The 18,654-nt window shown below is 43.6% G+C and overlaps 1 protein-coding gene across 1 annotated transcript; it reads left to right on the top strand.

Moving 5' to 3' along the window:
• The first annotated feature begins 380 nt into the window (after positions 1-380).
• LOC141110351 (serine protease inhibitor swm-1-like) lies at positions 381-7,266 on the top strand. The gene is made up of 4 exons (XM_073601652.1): positions 381-578; positions 3,640-3,700; positions 4,699-4,731; positions 6,547-7,266. Exons 1-4 carry the CDS (start codon positions 417-419, stop codon positions 6,909-6,911), a joined length of 621 nt encoding a protein of 206 aa, XP_073457753.1. The 5' UTR covers positions 381-416; the 3' UTR covers positions 6,912-7,266.
• Positions 7,267-18,654: the final 11,388 nt, after the last annotated feature.

The following is an 18,654-nucleotide window of genomic DNA, read 5'->3' as shown; positions in this document are numbered from 1 at the left end:
TGGATAATAAGGCAATAGGGAAACACAGTTTAGTGTCTATAGGGGCACACAAAAAAATACCACAGGGGCCCTGGCCACAAGTTGGGCACCAGGAGCCTAGGCAAAGTCACTGATTGGATCTCAAGGAAGGCTTTTAAGGATAAAATGTGGAGATTAAAAAATAAATAAAATAAAATAAAAGATACTGTTGCTGCCAATTGTTTCATGTCAGGAAGTTATCTATGTAGATTTGAAGCTCAGATATAATGGATGATGACAGAAGTGGATCAGCCGAATGCCCGAGGGCAAGCTTTGGATTAGGACAAGCCCAATTAAATGACACTATGGCACCATGGTGTGCCAACCTACTAATTATAGGTGCCCTGCGCGTCCTCGCTGGCATTTTACATCTGGAACAATGATGACGAAATGATGTTATGTATGTGTTACAACAATGGAAATCCCGAAACAACGAGAACTGGGAACCAATTCCTGCTCCGCACCCATCTTCTGTATGGTCACACCTCCACCCCTCGTCCTATATAATCCCAAACCCGGCCATACCTGATACAGGACCCACCGACTACTACACCACACAGGTCAGTGTCACATCCAGATATTCCAGCATTTTTCTAGCTCTTTACCAAAGACTTCGCTCATCAACTTATTATTTCCGAGATATATGTATTTAAATGTTACTTTACAGCTTTGTTTGTATCATAATATTAGTTTTTCAAACTTTAACATGTTAATGCATGCCTTGCAATGGCAAAAGTTGCTTTCAATAACTTTAAATTTTCAGATTTTAAAATAATCTGATTCCCGAGTAATCCTGCAACGAAGGTCCTTGTTCAGGCATTTTCTTGTTATAGGGTGACACCACTTTGTCCCTGACTCCCAGGTGTGCGCCTGCTTTATCACCTGGGCGTCTGATGGAGACCACAAGTGTAGAACCTTTCTATGCAATTCCAATGTGTGAATGAGGAAAATACTGCATTATGGCCACTTGATGGCGTTAACTACAAAAAGAAGAAAGTACAGTGGAACCTTGGATTATGAGCATAATCCATTCCAGGAGAATGCTTGTAATCCAAAACACTCGCATATCAAAGCGAGTTTCCCAATAGAAGTCAATGGAAACGAAGATAATTCATTCCGCATTGACTTCTATTACATGCAATACCGCATGTGGCCAGAGGTGGGGGGGGGGTGGGCGCCGGAGAGAGTCGGAAATACTCAGGGACAGCTCAGAAACACTCGGAAACACTCGGGAACTGAGTATTTCCAAGTCGTTTTGAGTATTTCCGAACCGTTCCGAGTGTCCCCAGCGCCCCCGCACCTCTGGCCAAATGCGGCACTGCACTGCCCATTAGCTTGAATTCTGCTCGTTTTACGAGACAACACTCGCAAACCAAGTCAGAATTTTTAAAAAAAAGTTGCTTGTCTTTCAAAACGCTCGTTAACCGCGTTACTTGTAAACCAAGGTTCCACTGTATGTTTCTTAGTGCCATTTAGTCAACATAATTCAGTATTTTTCCTATTCACACATCTGAATTTCAACTATAGTAAGAAATAAGTATGCCTCTTAGTGCCGTCTAGTGGCCATAATGCATTCCCCCCCCCCAGTCATATACTTGAATTGCAGGGCCACTAGATGACACTAACTATTATAAGAAGTAAATGTTTCTTTGTGCCACAAGTGTAAAATCATGCTATGCAATTCAAATGTTTGAATAGGGAAAATACTGCATTATGGCCACTAGATGGTGTTGACTATAGTAAGAAATAAGTATGCCTCTTAGTGCCGTCTAGTGGCCATAATGCATCCCCCCCCCCAGTCATATACTTGAATTTGAATTTGATGTTAATATACATTTGAATTTCAAGGCCCCTAGATGGCACTGACTATTATAAGAAATAAATATGTTTCTTAGTGCCATCTTAGAGACCATAATTCAGTCTTTTCCCTATTCACACAGTTGAGTTGCAGGGTCACTAGGTGACACTAACTATTACAAGAAATAAATATGTTTCTTAGTGCCATCTAGTGGCCATAATGGAGTTACATTAAGATTTTGGGTAATTCTTCTAGCTCCTGCGTTGTCACCCTGTCACATGGGCTTCTGATGGAGATTACACGTGTAAAATCATGCTATGCGATTCAAATGTTTAAATGGGGAAAATACTGCATTATGGCCACTAGATGGTGCTGGCTATAGTTAGAAATAAGTATGCCTCTTAGCGCCATCTAGTGGCCATAATGCATTTTTTTCCCCAGTCATACATTACAATCTGAATTTGTTGTTAAAGCTGGGGTTCCATCGATTTTTTTTTTTTAAGTCAGCAGCTACAAATACTGCAGCTGCTGACTTTTAAAATAAGGACACTTACCTGTCCAGGGCGCCCGCGATGACGGCACCCGAAGCCGATCTATCCCTCGGCTGTCGGGTGCTGCCACCGCCATCCTTGGTAAAGGAATCAGGAAGTGAAGCCTTCAAAAAAAAATACCTGTATTAGACAAGTATCTGCTCCCCCCCCTTAAAGGTGCCAAATGTGACACTGGAGAGGGGGAGGAACCTGAAAAGCGGAAGTTCTATTTTTGGGTGGAACTCCGCTTTAAAACAGAGTTCCACCCAAAAATTGAATTTTCGCTTATCCCCCCCCTTCCGGTGTCACATTTGGCACCTTTCAGGGGGGAGGGGGGAGCAGATACCTGTCTAATACAGGTATTTGCTCCCACTTCTGGTAATAGATTGCCACAGAATCTGCGGTGATCTACGCTGTGTCCGGCCCCTCCCCCCCCCATCTTCTGGGAGACACACAGGTCCCAGAAAACAGCAGGGACCAGTCAGGACGCGCAGCACAACTCGCACATGTGCAGTAGGGAACAAAGCTGTGAAGCCGCAAGGCTTCACTTCCTGATTCCCCCACCTGGGAACCGAGGGACAGACCTGTCTCTCCACTGTGCTCCTGTGTTGTCTCCCTGCCACATTAATTCTGCCTTATTTCCTGTCCCAGAAAAAGAATAGGAAGTGAGATGATGTCTAATAAAAGTGTTCTAGTGACAACTGCAAAATTTTTAGGGCAGACCATAATATCAGACAATAGTGTCTATCAGACAGAGAGAGAGGATATAACATAGAGGATTTGCTTAGCCATTTGTCCAGCAAATTTTCATTATTTTTTTACATTTGTTTTGTGCAAATTGGGCAAAAACACATTTTCTTCTCTTCTGAGTTAATGCCATTTTATTATGGGCAATAGTTAAATACCCCATTAAAGCCATTAGATGGAGCATCGGAAGTATATATTTTTAACAAGAGATACAATGTTACAATTCTAGAGAATGCTAGAGGGAATTAGAAGCAATGTTTGCATTCATTGCCAATTCCCTCTGGCGTTCTCTAGAATTGTCACATTGTATTTCTTGTTACAAATACCTATGTATCTATGTGCTCCTCAGCGCCATCTACTGGCCATAAATGTGCATTTTACTACTGCCCATAAAAAAAAGAACTTTTGTAATTTTAGGAGCAGAGTTACTTATTGACAGTTTGAAGAGTGTGATTTCAAATTGTATCCTGTAATATACTGTAAATGCTTATACTGTGTATATTTCTGTGTCTCATCTGTAGGGCTCATCTTTTCTCTTTGTTTCAGGAAACTGATAAAGTCTTGGTAATCATGGGGCCATCCTCTGCATTCCTTCTGGCACTAATTGGTGAGTAAAATACATTTATAAAGTCTACAATGATTTATAGTGAAGTCGGCTCAGTAATCATCCATGGATAATCATGTACTGAGTGTGATCGGGGTTATCTATGATGGTGAAGTCATCTCTTCAGACCAGGGGCCCCAAACATAAACAAAGGGCCACTTTACTGTCTATCAGAATATTTGGGGGCCAGGCTGTGGTCAGTAGTGGGGGAGGGATTTAATACCCCAGCATTAGAAGTTAGTAGGAGCAAAAATGACCATGTGTCTGTGGTCAGAATGGTGACCCAGCATTGGTCTTGGTTGGTATAATAAAAGCAGCAGTGAGAGAAATACCCCCACCCCAGCATTGGTTGGTGTCAGTGGGAGTAATAACCCCCCCACCCCCCCAGCATTGGGGTCAGCGGGAGTAATACCCCCCCAGCATTGGTTGGTGTCAGTGGGAGTAAAAAAAGTCCCACCAGCATTTGTGTCAGTGGGTGTAATACCCCCCCCAGGATTGGTGTGAGTGGGAGTAATAAAAGACCCACCAGCATTTGTGTCAGTGGGTGTAATACCCCCCCCAGCATTGGTTGGTGTCAGTGAGAGTAATAACCCCCCCTTCAGGATTGGTGTGAGTGGGAGTAATGAAAGACCACCCCCAGCATTGATGTAATGTAACTGAGAGTAATAAAAGTAAAATAAAGAGTTCCGTTGCCATCTAGGTCCTCATTGTGAAGATCCACCCTCTCTATGATACCTGGTGGTTAGAAATCCAAACATTAATAGTTGTCCCCATAACAGGAATAGAGGGGAAATCTTTCAATGGGGACACCTGTTTTGGTTACATTTGTCTTTCCTTATTTTGGAGAGATTAACTCACATGTCCTGTTGTGTCTTCCTTTTAAAAAAAAGTGTACAAAATGTGTTATTTTTTACTTTTTATTTTAATATTTTGTTGTTAAAATAATTAATAATAATATGAATTTAATTAATTCATTAATAAAAATAATTTTTGTTTTCCAGGCGTCGCCTTCATACTAATCCATGCTGGACCAGGTACATATAAATATTAAATCCTTCTATAGAAGGGAATGATGGTGTAACCCGGGGGGGCACAAAAGCTCACACAGATAGCCCGACCTGTGAATGCCGATGTGGATCCCACCCACCAACATTCACCAAAATTTACCGCCATTTACCAAAATTTGAACTCTTCCTTTTGTAAAATCTTGGTTTCGTTGTTTCAGACACATAAACAAATACTCTTGTATTCTTGTATTCATGTGTTTCATTTTATAATTTTCAAAAATGTTATGTTACACTCACTAGGTCAAATGTTATTCAGAGAAAATACCGCATTATGGCCTCTAGATGGAGCTGATCATCATAGGAAATAAATACTTATTAACTATAAGCGTCAGCTGCCTCTAATGGCCATAATGCCGTATTACCACATTATGGACTCTAAATGAAGGTGATGATCACAGAAAATAAAAAAATTATTAACTACGAGCATCAGCTCCATCTAGTGCCCAAAATGCTGTATTACCACATTATGTCCTCTAGGTGGAGATGACGATCATAGGAAGCAAATACTTATTAAAGCGGAGTTCCCACTGTTAATTTTTTTTTTCTAGGAACCACATCTTTTGTTATTAAGCCTAATGTAAAGCACTCACGTTTTTGTGCTGAATCGGACCTGGATTGAAGATTTCGTAGAGGAATATAATTTATATTCCTCCTTGCAGGCAGTTTGCATAGTGCTTGTGGGACAAGCACTATCTTTCGGGCTCTGGTGCAGCTGAGTGACCAGCATGCACCGCTCGTTCTCGCGCATGCGCCCTACACTTCCGATGTTGCCATCACAACGGGATGTGTAGTGCCCGCCCCCATTGTGATTGCAACGAAGCCCTCAGCCTCAGGGAAATGATGTCAGGCGCCTTGGAGAGGAAGAGGCAGATTACGAGGGACCCCCTAGCAACAGACCTGAAAAGGTGAGTAAATAGAATTTTTTTTTTTTCCACAGGTTGTTCTTTATATTTAATGCTGCTGAATACTGTAAAAAAAAATATGACTGGAACTCCGCTTTAACTATGAGTGTCAGCTCCATCTAGTGGCTATAATGCGTTATTACCACATTATGGCCTCTAAATGAAGGTGATGATCATAGGAAATAAATACTCATTAACTATGAGCGTCAGCTCCATCTAGTGGCCATAATGCGATATTACCACATTATGGCCTCTAAACGAAGGTGATGATCATAGGCAATAATTACTCATTAACTATGAGTGTCAGCTCCATCTAGTGGCCATAATGCGGCCATAATGGCCTCTAAACGAACGTGATGATCATAGGAAATAAATACTCATTAACTATGAGCGTCAGCTCCATCTAGTGGCCATAATGCAGTATTACCACATTATGGCCTCTAAATGAAGGTGATGATCACAGGAAATAAATACTCATTAACTATGAGTGTCAGCTCCATCTAGTGGCCATAATGCATTATTACCGCATTATGGCCTCTAAATGGTGATGATGGTCATAGGAAATAATTACTTTTTTTGTTATGATCATCATCTCTATCTAGTGGCCATGATACATTCTTTTTCTCATCCACTCTGTATAAATGAATAACATTTGATCTGGAATGTAAACCAGCCTAATAACAATAGAGTTTGCCTCCTTCGCACAGCACAAATGTACATGCAGTTTCATAGGAGGAATAGTTTTCTGTTTTTTTTTTTTAAATAAATACATCCCCTTAGCAAAATAAGTAAATTAGCCTCTACATATTTTGTGGCTACATTAATTTCCATGAAATGGCTCAATAATATATATATATTTTTTTTCGTTTGACATTTTCAGTTGCCAATACTGATTGCCCAGAAAATCAGGAATACGATACTTGTGGGTCTGCCTGCCCAGCAAACTGCAGCCATCCTGACCCCCCTCCATGTATTAAGATATGTAAGGAGGGATGTTTCTGCAAGAAGGGCTACGTAGAGGATGGATCAGGAGGCTGCATCGAAGAAGAGAAATGCAGAGCTTGTACAGGGAACACAACGTACGGCTGCGGGAGCTCCTGTCCTGATACATGCAGCAATATGAATGAACCCCGGTTCTGTACCATGCAATGTGTCTTTGGGTGTAAATGTAAGACTGGCTATGTGCTGCTGAGTGAGGATGATAAAACCCGCTGTGTCCTTCCCAAGGATTGCCCCCCATTATAAAACCATGAAACTCAAGACTTACAAGTGAAAGGCTATGCAGAAGATGACAGGAAGCTGATATAAAGATAGACTCTGGTACTTATGCTAGCTGTGTGTGTAATATATATAAATATCTCAACAAAATTATATAATAATGATATGATGATTATATCTATCAGCAACAAAAAAAGTATAATAATGATTTTTTAAAAACATAATTATATATATATACACACACACACTGTATATATCATGTTCTTTAATGTCATATTTTATGTTGGTTGTACACTTGGTAGTTGTGTTATTGCAAAATAAGTTTACCGTCTGTGTTTTAGTCAATTATCAGTGAATAAAACACGATTATGTTTCCTATCAATGTTGATTGTGCTTTATTAAGACTCTTAAGGTATTGTCCTTCCTAGGTGATGGTACCCAGATGTGTAACTAGAACCTTCAGGGCCCCAGTGCAAGAAACAATGAAGGGCCCTCCTGACCGCTGGGGCTCTTTCTAATGTTTCCGGGGCACATAAAGTCGCATGACAAGTTAAAACGCATTCATTTCAATGGGTGACGCATTGGATCGCAATGATAAAAAAAGGTCCCTGCACTACTTTTCTGCAACGTTGGTGCGATTTGAGTGCCATAGACTGCAATGTTACATAGTTACATAGTAGGTGAGGTTGAAAAAAGACCCCAATCCATCAAGTCCAACCTATGTGTGTGATTATATGTCAGTATTACATTGTATATCCCTGTATGTTGTGGTCGTTCAGGTGCTTATCTAATAGTTTCTTGAAGCTATCAATGCTCCCCGCTGAGATCACCGCCTGTGGAAGGGAATTCCACATCCTTGCCGCTCTTACAGTAAAGAACCCTCTACGTAGTTTAAGGTTAGACCTCTTTTCTTCTAATTTTAATGAGTGGCAATAAGTCTTGTTAAACTCTCTTCTGCGAAAAAGTTTATCCCTATCGTGGGGTCACCAGTCTGGTATTTGTAAATTGAAATCATATCCCCTCTCAAGTGTCTCTTCTCCAGAGAGAATAAGTTCAGCGCTCGCAACCTTTCCTCATAACTAAGATCCTCCAGACCCTTTATTAGCTTTGTTGCCCTTCTTTGTACTCGCTCCATTTCCAGTACATCCTTCCTGAGGACTGGTGCCCAGAACTGGACAGCATACTCCAGGTGCGGCCGGACCAGAGTCTTGTAGAGCGGGAGAATTATCGTTTTATCTCTGGAGTTGATCCCCTTTTTAATGCCAATATTCTGTTTGCTTTATTAGCAGCAGCTTGGCATTGCATGTCATTGCTGAGCCTATCATCTACTAGGACCCCCAGGTCCTTTTCCATCCTAGATTCCCCCAGAGGTCCCCCCCCCAGTGTATAGATTGCATTCATATTTTTGCCACCCAAATGCATTATTTTACATTTTTCTACATTGAACCTCATTTGCCATGTAGTCGCCCACCCCATTAATTTGTTCAGGTCTTTTTGCAAGGTTTCCGCGTCCTGTGGAGAAGTTATTGCTTAGCTTAGTATCGTCTGCAAATACAGAGATTGAACTGTTTATCCAATCCTCCAGGTCGTTTATAAATAAATTAAATAGGATTGGTCCCAGCACAGAACCCTGGGGGACCCCACTACCCACCCCTGACCATTCTGAGTACTCCCCATTTATCACCACCCTCTGAACACGCCCTTGTAGCCAGTTTTCAATCCATGTACTCACCCTATGGTCCATGCCAACGGACCTTATTTTGTACAGTAAACGTTTATGGGGAACTGTGTCAAATGCTTTTGCAAAATCCAGATACACCACGTCTACGGGCCTTCCTTTATCTAGATGGCAACTCACCTCCTCATAGAAGGTTAGTAGATTGGTTTGGCAAGAATGATTCTTCATGAATCCATGCTGATTACTGCTAATGATACCGTTCGTATTACTAAAATCTTGTATATAGTCCCTTACTACAAAAGTCACAGGCAAGTCGCACAACTTTGGGGGTCACAGCTTTTCACATGTTCTGCAGCGGGGGAGGAACCAGAGCCCAGTAGCAAGTGCAAGCTTTGTGACCCTGGTAGTTCTGCCACTGATGGTACCTTTGAGTGTGATTTTTTTTTTCCATGATACTTTGATGCCTGTTGGTAAATATAGGAACCCCATTCACTCTTCCTGGGAACATTTCTGCACATACAAATCTGACCCACAATATCCCATAGCTCACTGTGAATATCTACTGTATATATATATTATAGTTAGGTCCATATACAGTGGATATAAAAAGTTCACACACCCTTCCCTGGTACAATGGCAGGTTTCTGTGACGTAAAATAATTAGACACATAAATAAATAATTTCAGAACTTTTTCCACCTTTTAATGTGACCTATAAACTGTACAACTCAGATGAACAACAAACTGAAATCTTTTAGGTGGAAGAGAGAAGTAGGTTTAGGTTTTAGGTTTAGAGAGAAGTAAAAATAAAATACTAAAATAATATGGTTGCATAGTGTGCACACCCCTTACACTAATACTTTGTTGAAGCACTATTAAATTTTATTCCAGCACTGTCTTTTTGGGTATGAGTCTATCAGCATGGCACATCTTGACTTGGCAATATTTGCCCGCTCTTCTTTGCAAAAACACTCCAAATCTGTCAGCTTGCGAGGGCATCTCCTGTGCACCGCCCTCTACAGATTTTCAATCAGATTCAGGTCAGGGCCCTGGCTGGGCCATTCCAAAACTTGAATCTTCTTCTGGTGAAGCCGTTCCTTTGTTGATTTGGATGTATGCTTTGGGTCGTTGTCATGCTGAAATATGAAGTTCCTCTTCATGTTCAGCTTTCTCACAGAAGCCTGAAGGTTTTGTGCCAATATTGACTGGTATTTGTAACTGTTCATAATTCCCTCAACCTTGACTAAGGCTCCTGTTCCAGCTGAACAAAAACAGCCCTAAAGCATGATTCCGCCACCACCATGCTTCACAGTGGGTATGGTGTTCTTTTGGTGATGTGCAGTGTTGTTTTGGCACCAAAACATATCTTTTGGAATTATGGCCAAAAAGTTCAACCTTGGCTTCATCAGACCATAACACATTTTCCCACATGCTTTTGGGAGACTTCAGATGTGTTTTTGCAAAATTTAGCCGGGCTTGGATGGGTTTTTTTCGTAAGAAAAGGCTTCCATGTTGCCACTCTACCCCATAGCCCAGACATATGAAGATAATAATATGGGAGATTGTTGTCACATGTACCACACAGCCAGTACTTGCCAGATATTGCCGCAGCTCCTTTAATATTTCTGTAGGCCTCTTGGCCACCTCCCTGACCAGTTTTCTTCTCGTCTTTTCATGAATTTTGGAGGGACGTCCAGTTCATGGTAATGTCACTGTTGTGCCATATTTTCTCCACTTGTAATGACTGTCTTCACTGTGTTCCTTGGTATATCTAATGCCTTGGAAATTCTTTTGTACCCTTCTCCTGACTGATACCTTTTAACAATGAGATCCCTCTGATTCTTTGGAAGCTCTCTGAGGACCATGGCTTTTGCTGTAGGATGCAAATAAGAAAATGTCAGGAAAGACCTACTAGAACAGCTGAACTTTATTTGGGGTTAATCCAGGGGCGGATCCAGAGTCTATTCTCGGGAGGGGCACTGGCAGAAAAAAAGGTGTTGCTTACAGGGCCAGATTAAGAGCAACATGGGCCTGGTGCTAAGGATTTTGGTGGGCCTTTTTATGGAAATAAATAAAATGAAAATACAAACAATTTTTTGTTAAATTTAAATTAAAGAGAGAGAGGGGTGTGAGACAGTGGTTGAGAGAGGAGGGGGGGGGTGTGATAGCGAGATGGGGGGGGTTGAAAGAGAGGGGATGAGAGGGAGGGGGAAAGAGAGAGAAAGGGGGTGAATAAGAGAGAGAGAGGGGGTGAGAGAGAGGGGACGAGAGAGAGGGGGTGAGAAAAAGGGGAATAGAAAGAGGGTGAAAGAGAGAGGGTGGTAGGGGGTGAAGGGGGAGAGAGAGAGAACAGGGCGAAAGAGAGGGGATGAGAGAAAGAGGGGGTGAGGGGGGTGAAAGAGAGAGGGGGGTGGGATTGAGTGGGTGAGTCTGTGGGAGGCACAGCATAGTACATAACACGGGGGGGGGGAATAGCACAGTACATTACATGGTTGGCACAACACATTACATGGTGGATACATGGATACAGCACATTTAATGGTGGGCAAAGCACATTACACAGTTGGCACTGCCCAATACAGCACATTACAAGGTAGGCACAGTACATTATATGGTGGGCACAGCACATGACATGGTTGGTACTACACAACACAGCACATTGCATGATGGGCACAACACAGCACATGCACACGGTGGGCACAGGACCTTATATGATGGGCAAAGCACATGACATGGTGTCACAACACAGCACATGCACACGGTGGGCACAGGACCTTATATGATGGGCAAAGCACATGACATGGTGTCACAACACAGCACATGACATGGTGGGCACTGCATGGCACAGCACATTACATGGTGGATACAGTGCATTACATGGTGGGCACTGCATGGCACAGCACATGACGTGGTGGGCACAGCGCATTACATGGTGGGCACTGAATGGCACAGCACATTACATGGTGGGCACAAAACATTACATGGTGGGCACTGCATGGCATAGCACATTTCATTGTGGACAATGCAACTGCACATTACATGTTAGGAACTGCACATGACATGGTGGGCACTGCTGAACAGCACAGCACATTACACAGTGGGCACAACACACTACATGCTGGGCACAACACATGGCAGGGTGGGCACAGCACATGACATGGTGGGAACTGCACATGACATGGTGGGCACTGCATGGCACAGCGCATTACATGGTGGGCACTGCACATTACATGGTGGGATCACTGCATGGCACAGCACATGACATGGTGGACACTGCAAATTACATAGCGGGCATTGCAAGGCACAGCACATGACATGGTGGGCACTGCACATTACATGGCGGACACTGAATGGCACAGCCCATGACATGGTGGGCATTGCACATGACATGGTGGGCACTGGATGGCACATCACATGACATGGTGTGCACTGCACATTACATGGCGGGCACAGTGCATGACATGGCGGGCACTGCATGGCACATGACATGGTGGGCACTGCACATTACATGGTGGGCACTGAATGGCACATCACATGACATGGTGGGCACTGCACATTACATGGTAGACACTGCAAGGCACAGCACATGACATGGTGGGCACTTCACATTACATGGTGGGCACTGCAAGGCACAGCACAACATAGGGGGCACTGCACATCACATGAAGGGCAATGCAATGCACAGAACATGACATGGTCGGCACAGCACATTACATGGGGGCACTGCAAGGCACAGCACAACATAGTGGGCACTGCAATGCACAGCACATGACATGGTGGGCACAAGAGAGCACATTACATGGGGGGAAGCTGGCAGTCTGTCCCCTAGCACAATAATTACACAACACCTCCATAACAAATGTACTGACCTTATCATAACAGCATGTAAGATGTCCTCCTCCCGGGCTCCTGCTGGTTAGGAGAGCATCAGCGCCCCTCCCCCAGACAGCTCCCAGACACAGAGGATCTGTGTCAGTGTAACAGATGCTGTGATAGGAGTCAGGCATTGGTAGGCATGCTGTTTGCAAAGTGGCATGCAAAGTGCATACAATCCTCTCACCTGCTACAGCCAAGGAAGTTCCCTTCCCTCACTCACTCACGCCACGCTGGAGCTGTCCCTGGAGAAGATAGAGGGAGGAGGTGGGTGGAGCCAACATTCACACACTAGGCGTGGAGGAGGAAGAAGTTAAATCCTCCGCTCCTCCGCTCCACTCTGAAAGCTGGGACCTCCCTCTCCTCCTCCTTGGCTCTGACATGACATCACTGGTTGCTACACGCCAGGCGGGCAGGCGTTAGCAACCAGTGAGAGTCCAGGCCAGAATCATGGCCGTTCAACAACACCGGCGCTGCTGCTGATTCTAAACATTGAGAGAGACACTCAGCAGTCAGTAATATTTCTTGGGGGGAGCAATTGCCCCGTTGCCCCCCCCCTGGATCCGCCCCTGGGTTAATCAGAGGCACTTTAAATGATGGCAGGTGTGTACTGACTCCTATTTGACATGAGTTTGAATGTAATTGCTGAATTCTGAACACAGCTACATCCCCAGTTATAAGAGGGTGTGCACACTTATGCAACCACATTATTTTAATTAAAAAACAAAACAAAAAATTCTTACAAAACCTTCCATTCCTCAAAAGTAAAATAAATAATTAGCCCAGGTTCACACTGCTGCGGGATTAAAATTGTGCGAGTACAATTTCATGTCAGTTCGACTTCGGGGGAGGGGAAAGGCACTGTGGGACACAGATGGCAGCACAATGTGGGGCTGCAGCCTCTGCAGCAAATTAGGGTGCACTATGGGGAGCTAGGAGCATTGGTGGGGACTGAGGGCTCTTAGGGAGCCTGGGGTACTGTGAAAGGTTGAGGGGCACTGTGGGCCACTATGAAAGATTGGGAGGCACTTAGGATGCTGGAAGGCACAGTGGGAGGTTGGGATCTGCAGCTAGCTGGAGGCCTGAGAGGCCACTGGGTTAGATCATATAGGGAACTAATGGGTCACCATGGAGATGGAGGACTCAGACGGTACGGCCAGGAGTTGGCCGTGGCTTACCACTCCGATCCCGAAATCCATTGCCGAACACCCAACTTTGGGAAACACATTGAGAGTGATCAGAGAAACCTTTTGCAAAACCCAGATCTCACCTATCCCTTCCCCTATGGTGCCGATCCTGGGTAACCCTGACTTCATGCCGGGCTGCCAGGGGCCGATCTTTAGAGCCTTATCAGCGGGAGATAGATGGCCACACCTCCATGACTTCCTGGATCCCGGTGGCCAGCTCAAGACAACCGCGGGAATAGAAACCCTAGACAGGCCATTGGACTTCCTGAGTGGTCTCCAACTGCGTAACTTTTTGCGCCGAAGCGCCCGAACTCTAGGTCCCCCACGCCCACTTACGGAATTGGAACGTATCTGCCACCGCAGAGAACCCATACGCCACTCTTTATCCCTGATCTACCTCTCTTTGATCGCCCCGGCTGAAGGTTTTGTCCCCCCCTTCCTTACTAAGTGGGAGACGGAACTGGGAGCGCATTTTGATGAAACACAAAGGGAAAAGATCTTACACTTTGCCCAAAAATCATCTCTGGCCACAAGGGTCCAGGAGACTTGCTACAAGATTGTGACCAGATGGTACAGAGTACCATCCACTCTTCACAGGTTTCTCCCGCAGGTGCCGGATCTATGTTGGCGTTGTGGAGCAGGAGAGGGAACAATGTTGCACATTTTCTGGGACTGTCCCAAGATTAAACCGTTCTGGAAAGAGGTGACGGATACGGTCGAACATCTGACGGGTGTCGCACTGGGGGGAGACCCCGGGGCCTGTTTACTGCACCTTTCTAGAAGTTCAATTAAGAAATATAAAGCCTCACTCACCATACATCTGCTTAATGCGGCCAAGGCCTGCATCCCTCTATTTTGGAGATCGGTAATCCCACCAACGAAGATTCAGTGGTATGCAAGGGTCAATGATATGCGGGACATGGAAGATCTTACGGCCACCCTGCATGACAGGGAGGAAGCCTTTCGGGAGACCTGGCGCCCCTGGCAACACTTCATCTACACCGAGGCCTACCTCCGGGAGATGACTTAATGCGGACACTCCTTGATACGAGGACCCTGCCTGGCTGGAGGGTGACACCGCCACCCTCCTCTCTTTACCTCTCTCTTCCTCTCCCCCTCCACTTCGCCTCTCATTCTCTCTGGCCTCTCCCCCCTTACTGTTTCCCGCTTTTCTCCCCTTCCCTCCCCTCCCCCCTCCTCCTCTCTCCCTAGGTTCTCACACAACCCCCTATATTTCTTTGGTTAAGGGAAGATTAGATCAGATATGTTGAATATCATGGTATTCATTACTCTACGTTAGTTGCCCCTTGCCGGACTCTACTGATCGGCAGGGAATATCTCCACCCCCGGTCAGTGGAGAGCTTCTCAAGAGAAAAATCTTTGTTATCTTGGTTTATCTATATGCCTGTTGTCTAAGGATAAATACACGAGCCTTTAGTTTAAACGAGACATATCTCAGGGAACTGCTTGCAAACGGATAGTATGATAATCATAACATCAGACTTTCCCATACACTCAGGCTCTGTTTTCTTTATGCAGACCGTGTAAACTAGAGGAATGAATATGTGTTCACGTCTTTAGTCGACGGTAGTTTTCTGTTAAAGTCCTCTTCATGCCTCTGTTTTATCTTTTTTTTTTTATCACTCACTAAATGTTATAGATCTTGATAACATGTATATCACACTGTAACAAGCATTGTTGAAATAAAATAAAGGAATTTAAAAAAGATCATATAGGGAACTCTGGCATTATCTCCAGAATATACATCCCGCGCTTACAAAACACTACAAATTAAAAAATAAAATAATAATAAAAATGTATATATATGTTATGGTTGTCTAGTGTCCATAAAATACATATTTTCCTGAAATATTACCCCAATTCCAAAAAAGTTTAGACGCTGTGTAAACTCTACATAAAAACAGAATACAATGATCTGCAAACCTCGTAAAACCCATATTTTATTCACAATAAAAATAGAAAACATACTGTATCAGATCTTTAAACGGAAAAAAAAAATTGAGGTCATTCTGAAATTGATGGCAGCAACAAGTCTCAAAAAAGTTGGAACAAGGTAACAAAAAGCGAGCAAAGTAAGTGGTAATAACAAGGAAGAGCTGGAAGAATATTTTGTAGTTAATTCAGTTAATTGGCAAAAAGGTCAGTAATGCGATTGGATATAAATACTGCATTATGGGCAGTAGATGGAGCCGACGATCAAAGATAATCAATTAACCACTTGCCTACTGGGCACTTTTACCCCCTTTCTGCCCAGGTCGATTTTCAGCACTGTCACACTTTGAATGACAATTGTGCAGTCATGCTACACTATACCCATATGACATTTATAGCTTTTTTTCCCCCACACAAATAGAGCTTTCTTTTGGTGGTATTTAATCACCACTGTTTTTTTTTTTTAATTTCACAAATTCTGTAGGTAATTTTGATGAGCATTGGTAGGTGACACTGATTGGCAGCACTGGTGGGAGTGCCCTGATTATCAGTGTAGATGCCCCTTTCACACAAGCCGGTTATCGGCTCTCCTCTCGTTGTCAGCGCGAGGAAAGGAATGCCGATAACTGGCTTGTGTTTACATCGTGATCAGCTGTCATTGGACACAGCTGATCACATGGTAAAGGTAATGCTGTCATTGGCCCTTTACCCCAATCTGTGTCCTAAGGATCATAGGGCTTGGTGCACATGGGCAGCTCGATCACGGGAGAAAGTCTATGGATGCCCTGCTGCCAATGTAGGCCCACGCTGTAGCCATCTTTCGGCTATAGTGCAGGCATAAACAGCAATCTATGACTTTGCCTAAGTTGATATGATGTCATCAGTCCTCTGCAGGCAGGAAGAAGCATATCATCAAGCATCATCCTCATACAGTATTTTGGATTAGTATGTTGGTGAAGATTTGATCTATATGACATGGAGGTGTATTTAATGAAGGAATATAAAGTGACACGGAGATGTGCGATTGAGATTATTAGATTTTATTAACTAAACACGAACAGCTTCTCTGGGAAACCAGATGTTTGTTTTTATTTTGTAATCAATGACAGTGCAGTTTGTATCCTCTTAATTGCAACATTGTATCTGCTTCATTGCAACATTGTATCTGTTACATTTAGTAACACGTTTCCTGTATCAGAGTCTCCCCCTGCTGTTCAGTCACAGTACAACACTATCATATATATCGATATATATTTTTATTAATGCAACTACTACAAGTGCCACAGTCTGTCTTTATCATAGCTTCCTATAATCTTCTCCATAGCAGGTTGTCAGAGGGAGGGTCAGCACTTTAACCTCTAAGGGTTGATTTGCAGGGGACACATTTGGTCTTGTTACTCCCTTCCAGAAATGTGAATCCAGGTTTACAGTAACAGCCAATCAGACACAGATCAATGCATGGTTGGCGTGGGCCACTTTTGGCACACATCATGGTACAGGGACTTCCACAATCATAATATATCTGATCCGGTGGGCACTTACTGTCAGGGACTGAAAATGTAAAAAAAAAAATAAAATAAAGGAACGTTAATGATTTTTTGGACCAGCAAGATTAACTTTGGAATTAGACATACATAGGAGAGAAAAAAAAAGTTTTGTGCTGCCACCTAGTGGTAAAGTGCAAGATATCAAGTTTAAAAATTGCTGCTGCTATCACCTATGCGTTCTCTAGAAAACTATATATTAAAGAGATAGCGCTGCCCAAAAAAATCTAACATAAATATATAAATAATACAGTGAATTAAACCTGTCCCCGGGGATTTTTTCATCTACCTATGCCCCAAAAATGAAAATCCCTCCTCCTTTGAAATTCCAAGGTATAAATGTGAAATGGAAACAACACACACATATACACACACACACACACCAAAGTTTTTTATTTTTATGCCTGAAACACCGGCACCAAGATTTCACCAAATAAATATTTCAAAGTTTGGTCAATTCCGGTGAATGTTGGTGGCTGGATCACCACCTTGACATTCACAGATCCTCGTATCTGCTCTGTGGCCCTGGCGGGCATTACCCTAATGTTACACCCAGTGGCAGACACTATAGCCTATGGGCCCCTGTATATAACCATTTTCTGGGCTCACATTCAACTACTGGCCAAGTCGGAACACTCCTCCCCCGCTTATCTAGCGACATCTAGACAGAAGTGAGCTCCCACCAACATGTGTATGAATGGACCCCCAAAGTCCCAGAAGGCCCTTGTACAGCTTTACAGTGTGCCCAAATTGTATGTCCCCCCTCCCCCCCCCCCCCGGATTATACCATTATCCCCTTCTATAGAGAGATTATTTTTTTACACATACCTGTTACAGCATGTATTAGTATGAAGGCGACGCCTGGAACACAAAGAAATGTACGAATCAATTAAAGCATATGTGACTCTCAACCCCTCAAACCATTCAGTTTAAAATGGAAATGAAAGGCAGAGCTGACCATGCTGTGCTCTCATGTTTAGTGTCATCAGTTTAATAGGAAAGCAGCGGGACTGGCAGGATCAACAGGGATTTCACACAAAGGAAGCAATACAAAGAGAACAGGAGACTTTATCATACATGGTACAGCAGGCACATATCAGGATTCAGGAATAGGAAGTGTTGGGTTGACATATTCCAGAGAATATTGATACCAGACAGCAATGAAACCCGGCTCAGGGGGGAGCCGCTGTGTAGAGGGTTTCAGCAACCAGGAGAGTGTATGTATGTGTGTTATTACTTGACCCCAATGCTGGGAGGGGTGGTTATGATCCCCACTGATGCCAATGCCAGGGAAGGTGGGGGCTCTATTATTAATCCCAGTAACTCTAACCATACTGCCAATGCCAGGGGAGGGAGGGGGGTGTTTTATTACTCTTACCTTCAATTACTCCCTCTGACCAAAGCAAGAGGCTTCTTTTTTTTTTTTAATCCCACTGACCCCAATGCCGGGGGAAGAGGCCACCCCCCTTAATCCATGCGCCCGGCCCCTAATTTACATGCATGAATTCCAATGTTTTTTTTTTTGGAAGCACATGA

Source organism: Aquarana catesbeiana, linkage group LG10 (assembly GCF_042186555.1).
Source record: "Aquarana catesbeiana isolate 2022-GZ linkage group LG10, ASM4218655v1, whole genome shotgun sequence".
Taxonomy (NCBI): domain Eukaryota; kingdom Metazoa; phylum Chordata; class Amphibia; order Anura; family Ranidae; genus Aquarana; species Aquarana catesbeiana.
The sequence above is the reverse complement of the archived record's forward strand: the minus strand, read 5'-3'. Positions and strand labels throughout refer to the sequence as shown.